This window comes from Eleutherodactylus coqui, chromosome 4 (assembly GCF_035609145.1).
Source record: "Eleutherodactylus coqui strain aEleCoq1 chromosome 4, aEleCoq1.hap1, whole genome shotgun sequence".
NCBI lineage: Eukaryota > Metazoa > Chordata > Amphibia > Anura > Eleutherodactylidae > Eleutherodactylus > Eleutherodactylus coqui.
The window spans coordinates 58,664,584-58,690,314 of record NC_089840.1 but is presented as its reverse complement, the minus strand read 5'-3'; the positions used below and the strand labels follow the sequence as shown (position 1 = coordinate 58,690,314).

The window sequence follows — 25,731 nt, the reverse complement described above, 5'->3', positions numbered from 1 at the left end:
TCTACACAGAATATCTGTATGTGTGCTTTTAACTGTACTGAAACTATTTAGCAACTTCTTCTCTGATCTACAGTGTTCTACTTTAAGGTACCTGTGCCCTATGTAATGAGCACAAATCAAGAAATATGTTGATGGACAGTCGTTTACATTTTCTATACCCGGATCGGGAATCGCTAGTACAGGGAGGAGCGATCCTTACTACTACTGTTCGTCCCCATAGAGCTGGCTGAACGTATGACTTTTATTTTTAGTAAGCTGTCGAGAAAAAATAGTGTCAGCCAGAAAGATCTGATGATACATACTCTTGTATAGAAAAAGTATTATATAGGTGATAAAGTAATAAAGAAAACAGTCCGGGAATGAGCATTCATTCATTCATCGTTGGCTGATTGTTGACCCTTTTACACTAACGTAAAGGTGTTTTCCGGGAAATTGTTGTTGGTGACCTGCCCTCAGGATTGGTCATTAGTAATTGGTTGGTTAAGGTCCACCACTCAGGCCACTGACTGATCAGATATTCGGGCGCCCGCTGTCAGTGACATAACACAAAGGGTGTGGAGCAAAAGCTGATCCCCCAACCCCTGACCAGCGCAGGTAATTGCAGGTGCCGCTCCCATTAAAATCAGGGATGATAGGCATTGGCCATACAATTCTTCAGCGGACAGCTATTGTCTATGGGCAGCTTTAGTCTAGTGGTTCGGTTAGCGTACACTGATTGCAACTGGTTGTGTGGTTACCATACACTGACTTGAATGTTGGTTTTCTTGTATTGGCTTCTGCATGAAATTAGGGGAATCATGTAGCACAAAAAGCCCTGCACTGATAACAGGGGGCTGTTACGAACGAGCGGCACATCAGCTTGGTTCAGAGAATAGTGCCCAAGTATTTGATAATACAGTACCAAAGGAGGGATCCTGTTAATTGATGGACTCTCCTCAGTATTAATCACCAACCAGATTGAAGTAGTACATGGAGTAAAGGCTCTCTCACACATGCACTTTTTACTCTGATTACTGCCGCGGTAGAACGCTCCCATTGATTTCAATGGTTCTTTGCAGACATGCGCTCGATTTTTGAGCGCGGTCTGCTCTATTTTGCCAAGTTTAGCGCACCTCATCACCCATCGCAGTGATGGGGTGCACTAAAACCCGCTGTTGAACGCATGAACCTGCGTCCGAAAACAAAAGTAAAATTGCAGCAGTGTTTTGCCGAGCGCATGTGTGAGACTGGCCTTACACCTCACCAACATCTCATGTGTAGAATGACTGATAGAGCAACTAAATAGTAGCTTGGTATCGGCACAGGTTGTAAGGTCACCACTTGTAACTTACTGGGAGCTGCATAAACCTGTATGCAGTGAGCTGCCCCTAGTGGTAGCTGTAGGAGGACACCATTTAAAGAGGAACACTCATGGAATAAAGTCAGAGAGGCTGGCTGTGTAGCTCTACAGCTGTAGTCCCGCTGACTCTATCCCCTTTTGTTTTTTTCATCTTCTCCTCCCTTCACCTAAACAGACTTTTGGGTTAGCCTGCCGATTCTGGCAGGGTGTCAAAAGGGCGGTCCTCATTGCTCACATGACACATTAACAGTACCGGGAATTGGACCTTATAAAGCCTATGGGGTGAATAGAGCCGGTAAGAAAAAAAAATGGGGGTAGAGTCAGCGGGGCTACAACTGTGGAGCTATGCAGCCAGCCCTGCTGACTTTATTTCTTGACAGGTCCTCTCAGTAATAGGAATAAGGGGATTTATGGGAAAGTACACCTATAAGTCATACAGCAAAATATGACTGTTACTCATTTGCTCCTTAGAGGGGTATTCAGGGCATTCAACTTCTTGCAGTATGGCTGACTTATCCTGAGAATAGGAGAGATACAAAAAAAAAAATTGTGGCTCGGCACAGCGCTCTACGAGCAACCAAATTCTTAGAACAATTAGATTCAACTGCTCCTTTATTTAGTAATATGAACAACCAACATTGTAAAACGCGTTTCGGGGTGAAAGCCTGTAATCGCTTCAGCTGGATTACATATTAAAAATGGTCAGTGATAGATGAAGAATAGGGCTTGAGTAAATGGAAAAAAGATTGGAAAAGTATGTTTATAGTAAAATGATAATAGTAGTAATAAAAAGTATATTGAGAACAGGCCTACAGGACACAAAACTGCAGTACAAACAGTAAACACGTCTGCAAACATTTATAAAAGTCAGATTGCAATAGAACATTGGATGAAGCTGATACAAATAAAACCACATAATAATATAAAATGAGAGGGTTTAAATGAAACCCCACAGAAATAAAAATACAAGGTAGAAAAGGTGCAGAAAAAAAAAATTAGCCAAAATCCCCACTATAAAACCTATAAAAACTGATCCTAATAAATTGGCGGAGTGCACATCAGCGGAAGGAATAAATGAAGGCGTCTAGCATGTTACATAGTCCAATTTCATGAGCCGCCTCTGAATATTCATATTTATTTCCACCTCTTCTTTCCCTCCTGTTACTGTTGAACAAAACCGCTCTCCCCTATTGGAGATTCCTGGTTGGTGACTTCTAGAGATGAGCGAGCATACTCGCTAAGGACAATTACTCGATCGAGCATTGTCCTTAGCGAGTATCGCCCTGCTCGGAAGAAAAGGTTCGGCTGCCATGCGGGTGAGTTGCGGCAGTGAGCCGGGGGGAGAGAGAGATCTCCCCTCCGTTCCTCCCACGCCGCACCCCGCCCGCCGCCGGCGGCCGAATCTTTTCTTCCGAGTGGGCAGGTACTCGCTAAGGGCAATGCTCGATCGAGTAATTGCCCCTAGCGAGTATGCTCGCTCATCTCTAGTTACTTCCTATCATGTATCCCTTCCAGGATAGGGGGACTCTCAAGATCTTGCTTTATTACTTTTAAGCCTGACGAAGGGCAAGTTGTGTGTGGTGCAGTTTATTTGCTATTGATCTACAATATCTTCAGGATAGGTCGTTGATACTGCTAGGAGTTAAATGCCCAGAATACCTCTTTTAAAGGGGATGTGATTTTCATATACCTTTTCGGAATTTGGGTCTAACAGAAGGGAAGGTCCTGTGTTCACGGTCCTCTCCTGCTGATTGGAGTACAGGAGGTTGTCCGAGATTCTAAAAAAAAAATCCAGGCAAATGGTATATGATAACAGAAGATGTACTTGTTAAATGCCCTTCACCCCCCACCCCCTGCCCGTGCACCACTGCTTTGGTGACTTCTGATTGTCTCTGCTTACTTGGCTATAGTAATGACGTCACATCGACAATACGTGACCGCTGCTGCCAATTGTTGGCTTCAACGGTACACCGTTGAGGCCAGTGATTGGCTATAGCAGTCATGTGTTGTCAAAAACATGCCATTACTGCAGTCCAGTTAACAAAGACTGGTGGTGGAGCGAAGGGATTTTAAAGGGAACTTCTCATTACCTTTGAGCTTCATAAACTATGTCATAGGACTCAAAGGTCATGGAACGGGGGGAGTCTGAAGAGCTGTGTTTCATACCCATGGAGTGCTCCTACGAAGCTCGGCTCGACAGGTCTGTGCACACGCTCTCCCATTAATTTTGATGGAGAGTGCGCTCACAGAGCAGTCCGAAAAGAGTTCTACTGTGTGTGCGTGCCAACTTCATGGGGACACAGCATAGGCATCGGTGATATAAAACACATCTCCCTCGACCTCCTGTTTCCTCATCTTTTTGAACCCCATTAGTTTATGGGGCTCAAAGAAGTTGAGAGGTTCCCTTTAACAGGTAACTAACGCTTCAATTATTTATTTTATTTTGTCTGCCTTTTTCTCAATATTTTATGATTTTTGTCAACTTCTTTAACTCCGATATTGAGGGGTGATGGGAATGTTTAGCTAGATAAGGCAATAGCTGGCAAGGGCTAACAATGCCCAACTATTATCCGCCCATTGTACCATTCTGTGATGTATATCAGCCATTGAGGTCGTGGGAGTGCAATGTTGAATTAATTTATAAGTTCTTATATAAAACCATTTATGTATTTTGCATAACACTGACCTTTGCCAAAAATTATCTATTCTGGAAAGTCTTTCATTTAGTCGGATGATTTCAGAGTTCCTACAAAGCCAATATTTTGTAAGGGACATTTATGAGGTACGAGGCAAAGGAGAAACGTTGGTGCCCAGGCATATTAAAAATCTGAACATGCCTTTAATGGAACTGCCACCTTTTCCCTTTACACTTGGCCCTCTTATATGCATCCCAGATATATTTATGTGAAACTAATGTATTTTTATGAAGTGCTTATATACTGAAACCGTGATTGTAAGCTGCCAACTTCTCTGTTTTCTTGGCAGCACGAAAATTGTTGTTTTGCAAATGACATATTTTCTTACACAAATAAAGCATCTGATGTATATTATTCTTCGTGGTTGTTTTTATTACCGTGGATGCGAGCAGTTGGTGAAGCAGAGGGGATTAAATGACCTTTCATGTGAAAACATATGGTGGTGTAGCTGGTATGATAGGGAAGATCGGCCTAGGACTTTTGTAGTTTTGCCTCCCCATGGTACAGAACATCTTGGAATGAGAGGAAACCTTCTGTTAAGTTTATTTCATTTTTATAGGTCTTTGGAAAGAATATTTTTTATTATAGATTTTGATATATAAAACCATTCTAGGCCACTTTTACATAGATTTAGCACACCCCAATTTAGCATTAATATTACTCCTGAAACACATGGACACCCCCTCCTGGTTCTGCTGAATTAAATTTGGATCACCAGTGAGTTCTATACTGACATAGGTTTCAATTGGACAACCCTTTTTAAGCTATTGAAGGGCTATGTGCAGGATAGGCCACCAACAGTAGATTGGCAAGGGTAGGCCACCAGGGGCCTCTGAAGATTAACTGTTTGCCAATCCATGCACTTAGCTGATTTCTGCAGGGAGTAGACAGCTCTGTTTCCAAGCTTGGTATTACAGGTGAAGTTCCTATTCACTTTATTGGGAACTTGATCTGCAATACCAAGCCTGGCCACTGCGGTGGCAACGGAGCCATCTGCTTCCTCTCTAAATGAGCTCAATGCATGAGCACATTGGCCAGGCAAAAAGCTGATCGTTAGGGATCCCTGGCAGCAGACCCCTATTTTAGGTCTCCTGTATTAGTTGCATGTGTGGCGGCATAGGGATTATTAAGACCAGAATTTGAAATGCCAGTCTTAATATATTTCCCCAATTTCTATTTTAAAGGGAACCTATCCTGTCATATGAGCCCAATAAACTAAGGTTATAGGGGTGCTGAGTCCAGTGATTTGATTTGTCTGCCTTCCCATTTCCTCACTGTCCACCCGCGAAGTTGGTGCTTGGTTCTATAAGAAGGTTCTACCATACTAATGAGTCCTCCAATGATAATCCACTAACTTCAGAGTTGCTCGTGTTCATTTGAGGGTACTCAAGGCTATATCACTTCTGTTCAAGGCGTGGGAGAAAAGCTATGTCTCTTTGGATTTTGATAGAATTTGAGGGGACATATCATAATATCAGAATGGTTACCTGTTTGGGCCATTTTTTTTTCTTAAAAGGCCTATCCTCAGGATAGGTCATCAATAGTAGATTGGTGGAAGTCCATCGCCAGGGATGTCTGCCAATCAGCTGTTCTCTGGGCTGGTGCATTGAACTAATTTCTGTAGGAAGTAGACAGCTCAGTTCTTGCTGCAATGGCCAGGCTTGGTATTGCAGGCTATTTCACATTGAAATTAATGGAAGCTTTGCCTGTAATACAAAAACGGGCCACTGCAATGGGGATGGAGCTGCATACTTCCTGCAGAGCTCAGCTCCGTGTACGAGCACACCAACCCAGAAAAGAACAAATTGGACTCCCGCTGATTTACTATTGATGACCAATCCTGAGGATAGGCCGCTAATAACTTACAACTGTCCAACCACTTTAACAATTAATAAACATAGCTAAAAGTTGTGATATGTGTTACATATGGTAGTAGCCATCAAGAAGGCTGAAGCCAGTATTTATAGAAAATAAGTCTCTCAACAAGCAAAGTAGACCTTCCATTTGCCTTTTATAATCTAGTTTTCCTATATAATTTCAAAAGCTGTTTACACATCTAATATGGATTTTTTTCTATATGCACTTTAAAGTGTACCTGTCATTTCAGATAACGTTTCAGAATAAGCTGCTGCGTGTGTATCTGAGGGTAGAACACGATTTCTGGCCTTTATAGGACTTGTATCCTGTATTTCCTAAGCTGTTTTCCTCCTCTGCAGACTCTATATCTGTCAGTTTTTTCTAAGATGATGGTGTAGAATTCCTGCTATGATGTCCCTGTATACTGCATGCATAGATGAGATTCTGCTTGCCTATCTTTTTGTAGCACATCCCCAGAAGTAAAAACACGGAGGACATTATACAGCAGAATTGTGCAGTTTAGCCGTGAAGCTTTCACTAAAGTGAAATTAAGCACTAGAGATTTTGGCAGTATCTTTTTGTGTTGCTGCCTCCACCTTTGCTTTCCATAGATTCCTATGGGCAGCATGTAACCTGATTCCTCAGTGAGGTTTTAGCTAGAGTTTAGAGTGAATGAATAATGTCTCTGATGTAGTTCTGTATACACTGAACCTTTAGTGTATGCTTTTCTAAATTGACTTATAATTGCTAATAATTTACAACTGCAAGCCACTGGAAGTAACCAAATTTGATGGATACGGACTAATCCAGTTATCAGAGTACTGCTTCTACTAAACGTCACACAATGCTCTTCTTAAAAGAAGCGTGGCATATTTGTAAGACAAATTTATCCCCTACAGATGCCTTAAAGAGGTTGTACCAAAGTATAAAGCTATCCACTTTTCACAGGATAGGGGTAGCTTTATGACTGCTGGGACCCCCACTGATCCACAGAATGGGGGGTCCAAACGGTCGCTGCATAAATAGAAACAGAGGTTGTGCATACACGCCACAGCTCTAGTTAGTTCATTGACAGCGCCAGAGATTGCTAAGTGCTCCTAGTCTGCAATTTGCGGGGCTGTCATTGAAATAAATGGATTAGCAGTAGAGATGAGCGGGGTGTTGCAGCGGGGAGTGGGGGGGAGGGGGAGAGAGAGAGGTCCCCCCCCTGTTCCCCGCTGCTACCCCCGCTCCGCCACGCCTCCCCGCGCCCCCCCCGAATCTTTTCACCCGAGTACGGAAGTACTCAAAAATCGCGGTGCTCGATCGAGTAATTACTCGAAACGAGTAGGTTTGCTCATCTCTAATTAGCAGCTCACCGACCGACACTTCATTCATTCGGGGACCATCGGGACTCACATTCTTGTGGTCAGTGAGGTTCCCAGGGGTCGGGCCCCCACTGATCTTGAAGTTCTTCCCTATCTTGTAAATGATAAATAATTGCTCATTAAAACCCTAGTTCACCCTGTGTAAACGGGACAACACTCAGACTCTGAACGAGTAAACGTTTGTTATTTCACTGACTGCAGATTTTGTGAAGCCTAAAAAAACAAATTAGGAAGGAACCATCGCATGAATGATTGTTCATTCCTGAATAGTGTCTGATAGGCCTGTGTGAAGGCTGAGCTGAAGGAGCGCTGATCTCGGTGATCAGTGCTCATAATGCTGAAAGATTGCCCATGAACAAAGGGCTTAAAGGGGTTGTACCAAAATAATAAGTTATCACCTATCCACAGGATAGAGGATAACTTGATGGGGTCTCACTGCTGACTTCCATATCCCATTCTCCTGTCACTGTGGGGGTTCCTTTTTCCCCAACAGTGACGTCACTCTGAATGTAGCGTTGGCCAAGCACCACTTGGGTATCTCGGCAATCTCATTGAAAGTGAATGGAGAGCTGATCATGCATGTTCGGGCACAGCTCCATTCAAAGTAATGTCACTGTTGGGGGGAGAAGCAACCCCTGTAGTGACAGGAAAACACAGCACGGAAGTCCTATTCTCGATATTGGCAGGGGTCTCGAGGGTGAGACCCCGACCGATCAGCAAGTTATCGCCTACTCTGTGGATAGGGGATAGCTTCTTATTCTTGTGCCCACCCTTTAACCCTTTCCAATCCACTGTCTGACATCTAAAGACATTATGATTTAAAGCTATACAGCTCCTATGTTAGAAGACATCCGTTGGGGTTCTCTTACTGTATATTGCCAGCCTCTCTGCTGTCGGAGCTTATCCAATCTGTCACCTCATGCAGTACTGGCTTTAGCCAGCATATAGCGCCGTTGTATAACAGAAGAAAAAGACCAGGATACAAATTGGGTTGGAAAAGATTAAAGCTATGATTCCATAGTGTGTGTATCAGGGAAGTGCCAACATAGACACTAAATGTGTCCATCTATTTAACATAAACACCCCGGCATAAACGTTAAAGTCCATAAACGTGATGCGAACAGAGTTTAACCTGACCATCTTTTCCTCTTTGGTGGACTGCAGCAGGTTTGACCAACATTCATCTACTGTGTATGATTAATTTAATGCAAATGGGAGATTTCTTACATTTGCATTCCAAATATCCCAGAGGAGCATTGGATGGCCTTTTAAAGTTGTCTCACCCGTTACTAGTTGTTCAGTTTTTCCTTGTGGAGACCTCAATTGGAAGGGAGACTAGTTTTCAACAAGTTAGAAGGGGTAGAATCAAACCTCATCTGTTGATCATAGCAGGCATTTCAAGTAAGCGAGGAGATGAATTGTAATGTTCTTCTATGGGATTACGGACAGGTAGACCAGAAAAATGCCTGCAAACACGATTCCTAGTTCTCTCCAGTCTTAAATATTCCCAGGAATGTCTGCATAGATATAAACGTGAATTACATCAGCTGCTTGTTTTCTAACTAGAGATGAGCGAGTATACTCGCTAAGGCTAACTACTCGAGCGAGTAGTGCCTTAGCCGAGTATCCTCCCGCTCGTCTCTAAAGATTCGGGGGCCTGCGCGGGTGACAGGTAAGCAGGGGGGAGCGGGAGGAGAGAGGGAGAGAGAGATCTCCCCGCTCTCCCCCGCTGCTCCCCGCCCGCCGCCAGCCCCTGAATCTTTACAGACGAGCGGGAGGATACTCGGCTAAGGCACTACTCGCTCGAGTAGTTAGCCTTAGCGAGTATACTAGCTCATCTCTATTTATAATACTTCAAAATCTGCATATTTTATTTACTTCTTGCGAAGTATGAGGAAATCATGTCCTCGGAGCGCTGCACCATCATTCCTCATTTGGTCATCTATTGAATACATGTAGTTTTAATTATGTCTGGTGCTATTGCAAAATAAATCTTGCAGCTTCAGTTGAGTCTCGCATTGCTAATAATTTAGTTGCTAAAAATGACTGATTTTAGTGCCTAATAGCTTTTTCTTTAAATTGCTGGGAAACCATCAAACTGAGCTGTAAAAAAAGCTGTTTATATCTTTATTCAAAGTGTAAACCTAAAAACAGTAGGTTTGTGTAAGACCTTAGTATAATTAACCATATCATGGTGAAAATCAACTTGCCTCCACTCCTATCCTCGCCAATGTTCCAACTGCCAAAAAAAAGTAAATACTTGTTGTTGCAGCATCGTTACGTCTGTGGCCAGCTTTAGTTTGTGGGACCTTCACATGGAGATAGATCAGTATACGAGTAGTGTTGAGCGAACCGAAAGAGGAGAACTATGTTTCAGATCGAACTTTGCTAAAAGTTGAGTTTGGCGTGAACCCAAACTCCTGCTGGTTCCTCTCAGCCAAATTTACTAAAATTCTTCTTCTCCTCCTTCTTTTTCCTTCTTCCTCCTTCTTTGAAAAAGAAGAGAAGAGGAAGAATGAATCTTTTTCCTTCTTTTGCTTCTTCTTACCACCTTTTTCCTTTTCTATATATCTTTTTTCTTCTTTAACCTTGCCTTTAAAAGCACTTAGGTGACCTTACAGTGTTACAGGGCTTTTATGGCCCTTAGACAGTGTTATACGCCAGTTTTAGGGGTATTGGTGAAGTTCTGTTTTTTGGGGGTTTTTTTGTGAAATTCGGTGAAGTGGCCAAACCATAATTTCCAAAAATTTGCTCATCAAACACTTACTTGAGCAGCAAAGCGGCAGTGCAAACTTTTAAACTTGTGAACAAAGTTTTTTGAACATGGCCCACAGTCTTCAGACTATGGCAACACGAATACAGTCTCTCTTAGCACACAGCAGCCTTGTCGTGGCTCATGGGGAGTATACACTCAGTATCGTTGGCTTGACGCTTCTAATAACAGTCGGTAACTGTCCACAGCACATTCTGCTTCTATGGCCAGGAGGCTCTAGGGTTTCTCCACAGCTTACAAACCCTTGGCTGCAACTAAACACTCTCAGACTTCTGCTACTTGCTTCCACACTTCACAATGGTTTCCTCTGCAGTTGGACTCACTCGACACAATAGGGCACCCCATTTGGTGGCTTGCTTTACACAGTGGCTCATTTGGCTACAGTAGGTAACTTCACTTAGGGTGCCTTCACACTTGCAATAAAATTGCGCGATGAGAGAGTGAGTGAAGACGCAGAATTATCAAACCAATGGTTTCATTCCCGTTTGCAATGTTTTCTGTCCTGCGATGTTGCGAGATTTAAAAATCGCATCAAGTCCTATCTTTCTGCCTTTTTTATTTCTCGCCCAGGTTTCCCTATGCAGCCTTTGTTTTATCGCATCTCATGAACTTGCGATGTCCGTGTTATGCGTTTTTAACATTCGAAACTGCTATTGTCTTTCGCAAGCGGCAGCAATGCAATGCAAGATTATTCTCAGGAAAAAGCATCACTGACCATCAAAAATCGCGTGAGCAAAACGCGTTTTTCTCTGCTCTGCACGTCCTGGTTCTTGTTTCATGAGGTCCCCATAATCTGCTTTAAAATTGCATCACACTTGCATGAAATCGTAATTGCATAGGAGTCTTTTCTGTACTAATTAATTCTGTATTTATTACTTTATGTAGACAGAATCCAGGCTCACTTAATTAAATTAGTGCATTTTTTACACAAACCAGTGTTGCACATAACAAAAAATCTCAGCATGTCCTATTTTGGTCTGTTTTCACAGAGCAAAACCGCCCATTAAAGTCTATAAGTGTGTTAAAAAAAATGCACTGAATATGTGTTCGCATCTGTATTCATGGCATTTGTTTGTTCCACACCGTTTTTCCGGGTTTTGTCAAAACTGGCATAACTTGGCCCTTTTTGCGCAATGAACCCAGATGCAACACGGACATAAAAACTCACATATTTTGGAAATTAGTGCATTTTTCATGGACCAACATTTCATACACCCATGTGAATGGGCCATGTGAGTTGGTACAAGCGGCTTTCTGCTTTGATCCATAGATGGAGCCTCCTGCTCACTACCACACTTTGTGACATCCATACACTCTAATGCTGTAACCATGCCGGGGGTCCAGATCACTCAACCCTCCGCTACCTCAATGTAATAACAAAATAGCATATTGGTCAGTTAAGTGGCTGGTAAGGGATGAATGGCACGGATGGTCATGTACATTACTCTGCCACCTCTCCATTTATTGCGTAATATTTTAATAGAAAGTTATATTTCTACAATTTAGAGTTCTTTACGAGTCCATTTTTAAAGCATCTCTGCTCCTAATGAGATACATTATACCCTCAGCCTTATTGCTTTCCATGTAGACAAATTATAGGCAGGAAATGCTCTCAGTTTCCCCCAGGCCCTCTTTTCTTTTTTTCTACACTGTGATATTTCCTGCACATTGAAATCCATTGAAAATGGAAAATAAAAGCATTTTGTAGAGAACTTTGATATTTTTATAGGCTTTTATTTCCATTTTGCAAAGTGCAGTCCAGCTTATTAAATTGCTATATTGCTTCTATGTTTAAATTGGCTAATGCAAGTCATAATGTTGCAATACATGGCGTTTTCCATAGTGTTATTAATGCAGAATGCTTCCGGCTTCAGGACAAAATTCCTTCCCAAGACGGGAGGGGAGCATACTACTACTTCTCTGTCGACCCTCTAATCCGCCAGTTCTGGGTTCCATTTTTGGCCATCCATGATGGTTGTTGCAATCTTCACACTTCCTAATCCCAAAAATGAGATCCAGAGACGGCAGATTGGAGGGTAGGTTGAGAAGAACAACTATAGGGAATATTTTCTCCTCCCACTGCAATTCCGGGACAGAATACTGTCTCAAGACTGGAGGTTTGCTGAAAACAAACGAGTATATTTGGATGTTATGCCTCAAAGTTTATGTATTGTAGCACTAAATAATGCGCCAGAAATGTGTACTTATACTTGGTAATGTAGCGATAGCCAGGGCTTGTCTAAATCAGTGCCACTTTGTATTGGTAAACTATTACTAGTATGTTGTTATAATCAACTAATTTGTGTATTCACAGAAAGTTATTGAGTGAAGAGCCGGTGGATGGAGTAAATGCTGTCAGATGGCAGGGCCAAGGTATGGGTCAAGTATCGATGACGTCCAATGAAAATTCAGCTACTGTCAAGTCCTTAATCAAATCTTTTGATGTGGGTCCGCAAGGTAAGGCTGCATATATTTGCACTATATTTGTACTGTGAAAGTCTTTAGTGATCAACAACGTATTACAACATAATTACATTTTCCTATATTGCTCTTAAGGCTTATTTAGACGACCGAATATCGGCTCGGTTTTCACGCTGAGCCGATATACGGTGTCCTTGTCTGCAGGGGGGGAGGATGGAAGAGCCAGGAGCAGGAACTGAGCTCCCGCCCCCTCTCCGCCTCTTGCTACTATTTGCAAGAGGAGGGGGCGAGACAGGGGCGGAGCTAAGTCCCAACGCTTAGCTCCACCTCCGCCCCGCCCCTCCCATTGCAAATAGTGGCGGGAAAGGGGCAGGAGCTCAGTTCCTGCTCCTGGCTCTTCCATCCTCCCCCCTGCAGACAAGGACACCGTATATCGGCTCGGCGTGAAAACCGAGCCGTTATACGGTCGTCTAAATAAGCCCTGAGAAACACACAGTGAGGCATATGTTTTTAAGAATACTATTCACCCAAGTATGAATTGTGGGGGGAAACCAAGTATCTGGAAGAAGCTGAGACAAACAAAGGGAGAACATCCAAATCTTCATTGATGTCCTGGTTGATTTTTTATTTATTTTTTTAAGTAAATCTGTCACCTGGTTCATGCTGTCTGAATCACGGGCAGCATGAACCGGGACAGGTATGCCAACATCTATGTGGTGTTTTGAAACGCTGTAGCATTTCAGAATAAACACACTTTGAAGTTTGAGTCAGACAGAGCTCCAAGTCAATAAGGGCTTCAGATGGGCAGAGCCGTTGCGGCCCACCTTGTTGACTCGAGGTTCCGTTCCGAGCAAACTTCAAAGTGTGTTTATTCTGAAACGCCACAGCACTAACCTTCAGCACTGTGACAAGCATAATAAAGCACAGCCTTCTTCATGTACCAACCTGTGTGTCTCCCTGCTCTTCCAACCTTTCTCTCCCATTGCCGGCCAAATAATAGATGAGTGCTGCTCATGTCTTCACAGGTTAGATTGTTTCCCAGTGTACTATGCCCTGCTCATTCTGTGCCCTCTGATAAACTAGTCCCAGTATACTGCTGCCTACATCCCTCCGCATCCAACTTCTCAGTCTGTTTTTGCAGTTCCCTGAATTTGTTTTGCTCCCTGCACCCTTCACCCCTCCACACTCTTTACCCCCACCCTTGGCCAGTCTAATCTAATTACCGTTCATCTGGCAGTTCTATGGTTCTATGCATGCTAATTGCTCATCAAAAACACTTTTGAAAACCGCATTCATTTTTGTCATGAAATGCCCCGGTTTTGTGCATTCAGTTTTTAGCAGCGTTCCAACAAAAGTGCCATAAAACTGCTAGATGAGTGCTTCATGGGAACACAAGCTTACATTCCCTAATCACTCCGAAGTAATTTCATGTTCTTGTCAGCATTTCCAATATCAAATCTTCCTCCCTACACCAACACCAGACCGGTCCTGTTAGATTATTGCAACCACCCCTCCCAGTCACATTCTCTCCATGTGTGCCTCCTGTTATTTTCCAGAATCCCAATTTTTTTTTACAAATACATATTAGGCTTGCTTCATACAAGTATATTATGGCCAAGTGTCCCGTCCTGACTGCTGGTGTACTAACCAAACTCAGAGCATCATCTGGATATATAACCCTAAGGCTGGGTTCCCACAGGCGGAAAACTCGCGGCTTGGCCGCACCAAAAAGCCACGAGATTTCCGCGGGAGTGCCGCAGCTTTAAAACATGCGGCATTGCCGCGGTTTTTGGAGCGGTTGAGTCACCGGCATTCTTTTGCAGCTTTCTCTCCCCATAGAGAGGAGTGAGTTCGCAACGGGAAAAAAAATATATTGACATTCTGCGGCTGTCAATTCCGCGCCACATCGCCGTGATGGATTAGCCGCCCCGTGGGGACAAAATTTTTGCAAAATCTCGTCCACATGGCTGGCTAATCCCAGGATTAGGAGCCACGGGTGAATGTGCTGCACGGAATTTCCGCAGCAAATCTGTCCCGTGTGAACACAGCCTTAGGCCTCCTGCACATGGCAAAGCTGGATTCTGCATGCGGAATCCGGCCCTGGCAGCAGCGGCGCCTGCGTTTACCTGCTCACTTTCATTTTCATCTGTACTGCAGATGGTCCTCACGGCGAGCCGTCGGACATGCACGGTACAGATTTTTTTCCTGAACCCCTGCTTTTCCTGCGTCATCGCCTAGCGATGACGCGGAATCCACGACCTTTTCGCAATGTTATTGCAGAAGGCCCGTGGATCGACAGCTTCCATTGACTTCAATGAAAGCCGTCCCCGCAGAATCTTTGGAAAAATGGAACATGCTGCGATTTTTCCTCCACTTGTGGAAACTGTAATTAGTTTCTGCAAGTGTGCAGGAAGAATCCATTTCCTATAGCATTGCTGTGGATCCGCGGTGTGAGGGAATGGGGGTTCCCTTTGGCTAAACTTAGGGCGGAAACGAACAGCTCCGAATGGAACCCATGGGCTATAATGGGGTCCGTTTTCTTTCCGCTCAGCTGCCCTGTTTTTAGCTGGAAGAAAAAGCACTGCATACAGGTATTTTGGTGCCCGATCAGCGACGAAACCTGCAACCGGACATTCCAACACAAATGTTAAACTACCCTTACATACACATAAACGTGCACGTGTGTGTATGTATATATATATATATATATATATATTAGTTTGTGCATGTATGTATATATCTATATGTGTGTGTGTGTGTGTGTATGTATATATATATATATATATATAAATACACTGCAGAAGGGCCATTGATCCACTTAGTATGACTGTCAGATTGGAGTCGGGAAGGATTTTTTTCCCAAAGTAAGGATAATTGCCTTCCTCTGGATCAACATTGCAGGATAATAGGCTGAACTAGATGTATGAGGGTTAAAATTCTAAGTGCAACACCAATCCGGCCCACCCCACTTGCCCCGTTGCCAGCCGTAAGAAGAGACACCACACAGGGATCTGGTATCATTCCTCACACGGGAGAAAAAACTGCGCACTTTATTACAGATTACATGAGATCTTATACCCTCTGCCCTCTCACCACCAAGGGGTGATGGGCTCATAATCATATATGGGCAGTCCGGATTTCCGCCTTAGACAGTGAGGCGCCTCTGGCTTATACAGAAAATCACGTATTCAATTAACTCCAGTGCAAAGAATTACCCACACAATTCTAAGAAGTCCGGCCTAACATCCATATATGGGAAGTCCGGATTTCTGGCCTAAGACAGTCAAAATTATGTACATTTGAACATCTTGATATCTTGTTCCAGCGCTTCTGGGAAATTGGCCAAGTACATGCGGCCTTGTCTGGTTCCGTATCTTCTCTGAATTTCTTAGAACATCTCTCTCAGCCTTGGCATATCTGATGTAAGGCGAAGTATTAAAGTTTTTTCTCATTTGGAATTGAATAAAACTTGCATATAGGTATAAAAGCATAAAAAACACATATGGCAATATATATATATACCCTCACAAACCCCCCTAAAAAACTTAATATGGAGATCAAGCATCAGACCTTGCACTCTTCCTTGGTCGTCTCTCCCTTACGTCAGGGTTTCTCCACTGCCCGTAAGTCCCTACTCCTAAAAGGGAGGGATCCCTACCTAACCTCAGAAGGAGGCCATGGATTCCCTGGGCTTATTTCCGGGCCTCCATACCCTCTATCTGTACAAGTTAACACCCCACAGGGTGTGCCCTCGCCGGAACCTAAGGTCTTCTGCACTTTCCCTAGGCAAATGGGAAATCCACTGACAGTCCATCTTATGAGACTGAGGCAGACACAGTACTAGTCCATCTCTCCATTCTTCTGGTAACGTACGTGGTTGGCATTATCGGAACTGGCTCTTCATTTTTTTCAAACAAGGGAAATTTTGGTCATATTAAAGGGATAATACACATACAGAAAATTACATACCCAACCTCTTTCTGCTAAAATCATATCCAGGGCCACTCTATTTTGGAACGCCATGGATGCAGTGGGCCCTAACTGGTCGGCTAACCCTTGTAAAGCATCTCTGGTGTAGTTTACAAACCTCTGCTGATTGTAATAGATATAATTCATCCAATCTACATTATTATTAACAGTGACAATAGCAAATAAGGACTCAAAACCTGCTTTAACCTGATCTCTAGAATTAAATTAATCTGGCACCCCCCTTGGCACTCCTATTGTATCTATGTGTACATGTGGATCAAAGTTACCACCTGGAGTGTCAATGTCTCTCCTAGCACGATGCGGTGTTGGATTCTCACCCTCAGTGTAGGCTTATTGCACATTTCATTATATTAATTTGTTCTGAAACAGGGGGCTAGTGTACAGTAGTCAAAGGTGTGTGTTAGAGGAATTGTACCACATAGCATTTAAAGGATATGCAAGATCATCAGTTTTTTTCAGTGCGAAGTGTGGATCCAAGTGGGCTTTCCTTCGAGCTTGACTGCAGTTGGGGTGGTGAGCGACATCTGGTAAGGACCTTTAAACCGGGTTTCTCGCTCAAACTTTTTCACATAGACCCTGTCACCTGGTTTTAGATTGTGACACTCATCTGTAGGACCTGAGAGAAAAGCAGAGACTGCAGAATACATTATTGACAATTCCTTGGAGAAACCTAGGACAAAATTAACAAGAAAATCATTCCCCAAACTCTGCTACTGTGGCATGTATCCTCCTAAGGAAAAAAACTAATGAAAGACACTCAATTCAAGATTTACCCGTTTCCTCTATTGCCTTTTGTATCTACTTTCCCCTACTCTGCGGATGGTAGGGTGTGTGAAAAGCCTGGAATATACCCAAAACAGACATGATGTGTTGCATTATTTCACCTGTGAAGTTTGTACCTTTGTTTGACTCAATCACTTCCGGTGCCCCATATCTGCAGATTACCTCATTCATGAGCTTCTGTGCGATTACCTGCTTATTTACTTTGGTAACAGAGTAGGTCTCCAACCTGAAAAACATCAACAACAACAAGCACATATTCATGCTTCCCAACAAGTAGGAGCTGAGTGTAGCCAATTTGCAATCCCTGAAATGGGTAGAGTGGTCTAGGCAAGTGTGATGTGGCAAATTTACTTCTGCCCTGTTGCTTTACGGCAAAGATCATGCAAAACTGGACAAATGATGCAGCAGCTACAGAAAACCAAGGAGCCACCCGTCCTTGTCGACATCATTACTGCTTTGAGAGGTGCGTCTTTCCGTGCGTCAGCTGGGCCATTATGAGGCACAGGGACTATGGTGGGCAAGTGCTGTTGACTGTTCACCATACGCCGTCCCTTTTTAGTCCATTTGTCTTTTTCTTAACTGTAAAGTCTTTAGCATATCAAAGTCCAATGTTTTTATCAAAGTCCAAGCTCAAATCAAAGTCCAAAATTATTATCAAAGTCCAAGTTTTTTATCAAAGTCCAAGATTTTTAGTCAAATTCTTCTTCTTCTTTTCTTCCACGGCTTGAGGGCCGCTGCTTTTGCTGTGTGGTCTGTGATGGCGTTGCCTTTCGCTTCTCCGGTGTAGGAATTGGTGTGAGCTTTCCACTTTGTCAGGTAGAAGTAGGGTCTCCATGAGACTGCACCATTGCATCATTCTTAATTGGCTGTCCTGCTGTGGTAAAAAACTGTCTGGCCTTCCATGTTGGGCCGTAATCATGAGCTATGCCAGATGCATACCGGGAGTCAGTGTAAATGTTTGCCGTCTTACCTGTGGCCACTCCACACGCCTCCGTGAGTGCTTTTAATTCCGCTTCTTGTACTGCGACATGCGGAGACATTCTGCTTTAGGACATCTTGTTGTGTAACCACCGTATATCCAGTGTGGAGTCATCAATCACCCTGGTACCATCTATAAAAAACAACTCAAAATATGCATTATTAACAAGGGCTTTCAGTAACTTTTTAAAACTTAAATTTTCTTGTTGCATCACTGCTAGACAATCATGCTGGTATTCTATTTGAAAAAGATTAGAATCTTGTTGCAAAAAATTTTAAAAATTTAAAAATGACTTGCAAAAAATTTAAAAATGGCTGATTTGCAATACCTAAAATGGCTGATTTGCAATACCTAAAATGGCTGACTTGCAATACCTAGATCACCTATGCCTTCTCCTCCCCCCCCCCCCCTTTAAACCAGGGTACGCAATTGGAAGAATAGTAGCCGGGTTTAAGTTATTATAACATTGTAAAAAGATTTGATGGATGCAGATAAGGCCTGTAAGATGTTAGCATCTATAACAGAAACATGAGTTACATCGGGGAAGAATAACCTACAAAACATCTATTCATATTGGAAATGTGATATCCCTTTAAGTGAATTCATTATTAGTCTGATCCTGCCTGCAATATCTTTATCAAATTTCAGACAGGAGAAAAAAAACAAAACAAAAAAACTAGCTGCTCAAAATTCTCCCCCCTCCCTTGTGCAGGAGGGATGAAACATTACTACGTACTATTACATCATCTAGCTCCACCCCTTCGATATTGGCACATTGCGTCCGTCTTCTCAACTTAATTTCAGCTTAACCGTCCACACGTCCACATCTCAACCAAGCAAAGTCCCATGCATGGGGTAGGACTTTTACCCCCAGTCAATTATCTGCATCACACATTCCACCACAGCCCAAACACGGGTCACTAACTCTCATGCATCCATGCGCTCAAGTCTGCTCCGTCACCCCCCCATTGAGGTGTACCAGTACATGCAGATGCACGGACAAAAAAAGTTTGACAAACATACATACATCAGCTGAAAAACACTGAGGTGAGTGCTATTATTTTATAAAGTACATAATTCTATTGAGATGAGATTGTGAATGAGCGCTATCTTTGACAAATTATGTGAAAAAGTTTGCTGATACATTCTATATTTCTTATCTACTGAAGCTATTATATGCTGTATTAAACGCTGAAGTATTTAGTTTCTGTGACCCTGACTTTGGAGTGAATTCTGAAAGCCCCCACTTTTTCAAAACAAATCTCTTATCTCTCCGCGACTATGAAACACAGACTGATTTGTTTTAGAACGTATCTATTGAAAAAACATTTGAACTCCTAATTAACACATATGCTGGGACCTTGCAACATTCATTTTCAACCCCTGTATAAGTAAGAATATAACTTAGAAATTACTATATTTCCCTGCCTACTAAGACAGTATAACTAATTAAATTCATTTCAATTCATTGCAAGCAAGCCAAGATATTAACCAAGGATGTTATTGTATTTTCTCTCTCGCTGTTATCTTCGAGACCTTGGAGACTGAACACAAGCTCACAGCTATATGTCAACAGACTCTTCTCCCCTTCAGCTAACTATTTGCACTTACAGTATATATATATATACACATATATATCCACCTAGTATGGATTATACATTATCTATTATCTATCTTGTATTATACACATTTTTTTTTTCCTCTCTTTACCAACCAATCACGTGCATTGTAACTTCCTTATCGACTTTCTTGTTACTTCATCACTTTTCTCGCCCCTACCTAACTGCCAATATAACCTTCAATAGACACTCTCCTGACGCCCTCTTGATCACTTACTGTACTTTTCAACATTTCACTTACGGATACTTTCTTAAACAAATAATGTGTACATACGTAACTTACTCTGACTGTCTCTCTCTCTCTAGCAAACCTTGGTCTTCCAAGGCACCTCTCGGTCCTAAAGACCTCCTCCCAGACACCATTTTGTAATCTGCCATGCGGTCGGTGTCACACATTTTCATTAGAGTTTTCTTACATTCTACAGATTCATCCACACGGCGGCAGCCCTTGAGGGGCTCTATCTTCTTTAATAAGATCTTACGCATATTACAACAAAAACAACAAAAAATAACACGCTCCATAGAATGCATCCCTCTTAATTTTCAAATTGTCAGCCCCTTATATACCGGCAGACAACCGAGGGTCCCTTCTCCTTATGGAACCAGCCGCATAAAAATGCATCTCTCTGAAATCAAATCGCTAGCCCCATATATAAGGCAAACCGACCGAGAGTCCCTTCTTTCTATGAGACATCTCACAAAATGCATCCCTAACTAAACTAAACTAACCTGAGGGTCCCTTCTCTTGTGAGATCAAATGAAAAGTAAGAGAAAAAAAATTCTGCAGATACAACAAACAATCTCCACTATCGCTAAAACGCTACGGACTTCAAAGTACAAATAAACTACAGACTAATTTCTGGGTGAGCCATTGGTGCGCATATCACGGTCAGTGGTCCATGACGGCAAACCCGGAGCCCACACGAGTTAAGGTGTAGAACTCTTAACCCAACCCGTCCGGTCACAAACCACAGATAGTCAGTCCTGCTGCAAGACTCCCAGCGTAAAACACAACATAAATATATGTTTGTCTTACCTGGAGTTCTAAGTGAGTTGATCAGGCTCGGTTTGCAGCAGGACGGTTTCTCTGTAGCGTGGATCCGGGTGAATTGCGCTGTAAGCTCCGATTTTACCGCCCCAGTTGGTTGCGCCATTTATGAGGGTTAAAATTCTAAGTGCAACACCAATCCGGCCCACCCCACTTGCCCCGTTGCCAGCCGTAAGAAGAGACACCACACAGGGATCTGGTATCATTCCTCACACGGGAGAAAAAACTGCGCACTTTATTACAGATTACATGAGATCTTATACCCTCTGCCCTCTCACCACCAAGGGGTGATGGGCTCATAATCATATATGGGCAGTCCGGATTTCCGCCTTAGACAGTGAGGCGCCTCTGGCTTATACAGAAAATCACGTATTCAATTAACTCCAGTGCAAAGAATTACCCACACAATTCTAAGAAGTCCGGCCTAACATCCATATATGGGAAGTCCGGATTTCTGGCCTAAGACAGTCAAAATTATGTACATTTGAACATCTTGATATCTTGTTCCAGCGCTTCTGGGAAATTGGCCAAGTACATGCGGCCTTGTCTGGTTCCGTATCTTCTCTGAATTTCTTAGAACATCTCTCTCAGCCTTGGCATATCTGATGTAAGGCGAAGTATTAAAGTTTTTTCTCATTTGGAATTGAATAAAACTTGCATATAGGTATAAAAGCATAAAAAACACATATGGCAATATATATATATACCCTCACAGATGGACATGTGTTTTTTTTTCCAGCCTTACATTTTATATTACTGTATAGTCAGGTAACTTTCTTAAGCCCAAAAAAATCTTTGCGTTGAAGTTTTTTGTCTACATTGTACTTTCTTATGTTAGTGAATTTTGCTTGGCCTGTTTTGCATCCTCTCATAGTACAAGGTGGTGGAGATAAGATTTTGCAGCTTTTATGTTCTTCTATCTACACTACATAATCATTCAGAAATATTTTTCCTTTAAACATAAATTCTATTTCTTGAACAGCCGGTGGCAGCCCCAATATCCCGGTGCATTCTGTTCCTCGTAGTCCACTGAGCGGAATCCCCGTGAGGACGGCTCCAGCAGCAGCGGTATCGCCCATGCAGGTACACGCACCTCCGTTTTTACATAAGCGTACTACTAGAACGCACAGGGAGATTTACTAGTGAAAATGACCCAGATGACTCTTACATGCTTTCCATCATTTATGATGTGTTTTAGACACTTATTTTAGCATGTCTGTAAAGGGGACAGCTTCTTAGTAAAGGAATGTGGCCTTGCAGGGCGCAGAGCCTAATATGACATTATGTCATGTGCCAAAAATTGCAACAAAATTTTGGTACAAGAACTGAGTTAAACTAAGAGAAATAATAGCTGCTATAAAGCCAGACACAAGTGTCTAAAGAGGCGTCTGATTTATCAACCAGCATGTGTTAATGTGGTAAATCTGGTGTCAAACTGTGCCTTATCTAACTATTAGACAGTATTAGTAAATCTGCCCCAGTGAGCATCTACTTCACAAGATAACTTTGTTCTAGGACTGGGAAAACACTGTCATTGTCCATGCACAATGATGCTAACGCAGAAGTTCTAGTAGTATGAACCACTATGTGCCACCAGCACGTCATCTCAATACAACCATATGGATGTGTTATCCATGTGCCATAGTTTGCACTGGTGGGCAATAGCCTAAGGGACTGTTCACAACTCATCTTAGCTCTCCATTGAACTTTTTTCACCAGGGGACTATGTTGGAGTACCCGCAGTAAATCCATTGATTTTAATGAGGTTGAGTCCAAAGGATTTAAGTTTGGGCCATTTGCCTATATTTATTTTGGAGGACACCATTGCATGCAGCACACTGTTGGTGTTGTCATTCTATGAGTTTAACAACTGCACTCACCGTTAGGGCTTTTGCACATGACAGAGCTCCATGCACGGAGGCCGCCCATTGGTGCACGGAGGCCGCCCATTGGTGCACGGAGGCCGCCCATTGGTGCACGGAGGCCGCCCATTGGTGCACGGAGGCCGCCCATTGGAGCACGGAGGCCGCCCATTGGAGCACGGAGGCCGCCCATTGGAGCACGGAGGCCGCCCATTGGGGCACGGAGGCCGCCCATCGGTGGATGGAGGCTGTCCAACTGCTTAAATAACCGGTAAAGAGTCATCTGGGATAACATGATGCTGGAGAGTCCTGCAGTCCGGTCCCTGAACATGCCCTTCCTGGCTTGATTGATGCCCCACAGACCATACTAGAGCTGGCTTGTAATTCCGTGCATTAACATCCCATGTGCGCTGTACTGTACGTGCCGTTTTCATGTAACTCTTCCGCTTTTATACAATTTCTTTTTATACTTCACTGCCTTTTGAAGGCCAAATAAAATTGATATGCCTGGCCTTTGGCTCCACACACCCAAAAACCATCGGTATACTGGAAGCTACATCTCTCCACGAACAATAGACTTGACACAGAAGCAGTAAATCATTGGGAATGACGTAGTATGAAGTAAAACGTGTTTATTCCAGTAAAACCTCCATTATTCCCGAAGTGTAGTCCACCAGAAATATTCATTTATTTTCCATTGTATTATTTGTATTCACTATATACACGTTACAATACGCAGGATATTCTTCACAGGTGTCCCTGCCTTAGTCCAGATTATGATCTCACTTCCCTATCAGTTACCCAAAATAGTCACTATGAGCTTTACATGAAAAGTGACCTACTAGGCACAAACATTTGTAAATGTGTTTAACTACGCAGCCAAAGCCCCCAGCCTTGAAGACCCCCGGGGATAGTGTGGGACCAAAACCACATATTGTTTTACTGTGAATTATATTATCTGTGCAGTTTTAGGGCGCCCACCCACTGGCGATTTTCTTTTCCTTTGCGTTTTGCGTTTTTTCTGAAGAGCAATTAGTAAAGAATGTGTTCTTGTCCATTTGCGTTTTTTTTCGGTCCGTTGCAATTTTTTACATAGGAACTGTCAGTTGCATATGTGTCCTTATTTTTCTCTTAATGCACCCATGAATGTCAATGGAAATTAATGGAAAACGCGCAAAAAAGCCGCAAAAAACGCCGCGGAAAACACACCAAAAACGCGCCAAGAACGCTGCGTTTTTCACGCACGAAAATTGGCAACGCCAGTGGGTAGGCGCCCTTAGGCTTCAGGTTTTACAGGAGAAATGATGTAAGAATGTGTTTCACTTGTAAGGCTGCTGTTCCTTAAGTGCTGCCAGCTGCTGCCAGCGCTCATATAATAGCAGCCTAACGGTGGTAATGGCTGCCGGTAACGCCAATGATTTACTGCTAATTGCCTGGCTGCTCCTTGGTTTGCCATTGTTTCAAGTTGCAAGCCTTGGTGCAACCTGGCAATTACCGATAAACTCGAGTATTACAAGAAACTGCCAGGCTCTGACTGGCCCATAGGGGAACAGGTGAATCCTCCGATGGGCTCCCACCCAACCACAAGATTTGCACATATTGCATGTATAGAGTTTCCAATTCCTGCCCGCTACATTCTCTATATACTTCAGTGGAAATAGGCTCGAACACAGCGCAGTCACCTTTCTATTGAAGTATGTGGAGAATGCAATAGCGAGGAATTTATGAAAGGGGGTCAGGTAATATTTTCATGCAGCTGTACAGAATGAATTTTACTGGTGGACCCTGGGCACCCCTGTCCGACACTTGTGATTGCTATTGCTCATGTAATAGCCCCTTAAGAACCTTTCCATTAATTCAATTTTAAAATGCGGCTATTCACTTTAAAACGGCATCTGGCCTTTAAAAAAAACATTTAAAACATTTTTTGGCTGTGTATCCCCCCCATTATGGACTCCACCTTTTATCAGCTACTACACATGTAATTAAATGAGCTACAGCAGAATTTTTTAAAGGGGTTATCCAGTTGTAAACTATTTAAGGGCCTATGCAGGGGTGTAACTATAGGGGATGCAGTTGCACCCGGGCCCAGGAGCCTTAGGGGGTCCATAAGGCCTCTCTTCTCCATATAGGGAGCCCAGTACTATGGGTAACACATCATAGTTGGGGGCCCTGTTACAGATTTTGCATTGGGGCCCAGAAGCTTGAAATTATGCCTCTGGGCCTATGTGCAAGATAGGCCATCAATGGCAGATTGGTGTGGCTCCACTGCCCAGGACCCGTGCCGATCAGCTGTTTGCTGGGCTGCTGTGCTCAGGCACTGAGCTGATTTCTGCAGGAAGCAGATGGCCCCATTCCCACTTCACTGGCCAGGCTTGGTAAAACAGACAAAATTCCTATTCACTTCAATAGCTACTTGGCCTGCAATTCCAAATCAATACACTGCAGTCGGAATGGAGCTATCTGTTTCCTGCAAGCATCAGCTCTTTGCATGAATACACTGGCCAAGAAAACAGGTAGGGATTCCAGACAGTGGACTCCTGCTGATCTACTATTGATGACCTATCCTGCAGGTAGGGACATCAATGGTTTGCAACTGGACAACCCCTTTAACCCTTAACGTTACTGTTATATAAAAGCTGTGTGCCATATAGCCCCAGGCTTCACCAAGACTGATGATATACAAGGCCACCTTCTACCATACATGCCAACCTTAAAGAAGGCCTGTCATGTCCTCTAATCAGTGGGGCTGGCTGCATAGCTTTGCAGCTATGGCCCTGCTGACTCTATTGTGCTTCTTCTTTTCTTTGTACATCCTCTGTTCCCCTGCAGTGACCTCTGTTAGTTACTGCTCACAGTGCTTTGAATTTGTCAAATGGACGATCTCCTTAGCTTTTTGAGAATGCATGACATCAGTGGGCGGTGGGAACCTGACATCATCCATTGAAAGGGAGTGGAGGAAACCACCCACTTGACTGACTAAAAGCACTGGGAGCC

General features: G+C 43.2%; 1 protein-coding gene across 2 annotated transcripts in view; it reads left to right on the top strand.

Moving 5' to 3' along the window:
- The window catches only part of SPECC1 (sperm antigen with calponin homology and coiled-coil domains 1), a 234,889-nt gene that overhangs the window by 137,832 nt on the left and 71,326 nt on the right, over positions 1–25,731 (top strand). For both annotated transcript variants that reach the window (XM_066599531.1, XM_066599532.1), the window contains 2 exons: positions 12,347–12,489; positions 21,855–21,955. In XM_066599531.1, coding sequence (XP_066455628.1) covers positions 12,347–12,489; positions 21,855–21,955 — 244 coding nt within the window. The remainder of the gene's footprint in view (positions 1–12,346; positions 12,490–21,854; positions 21,956–25,731) is intronic.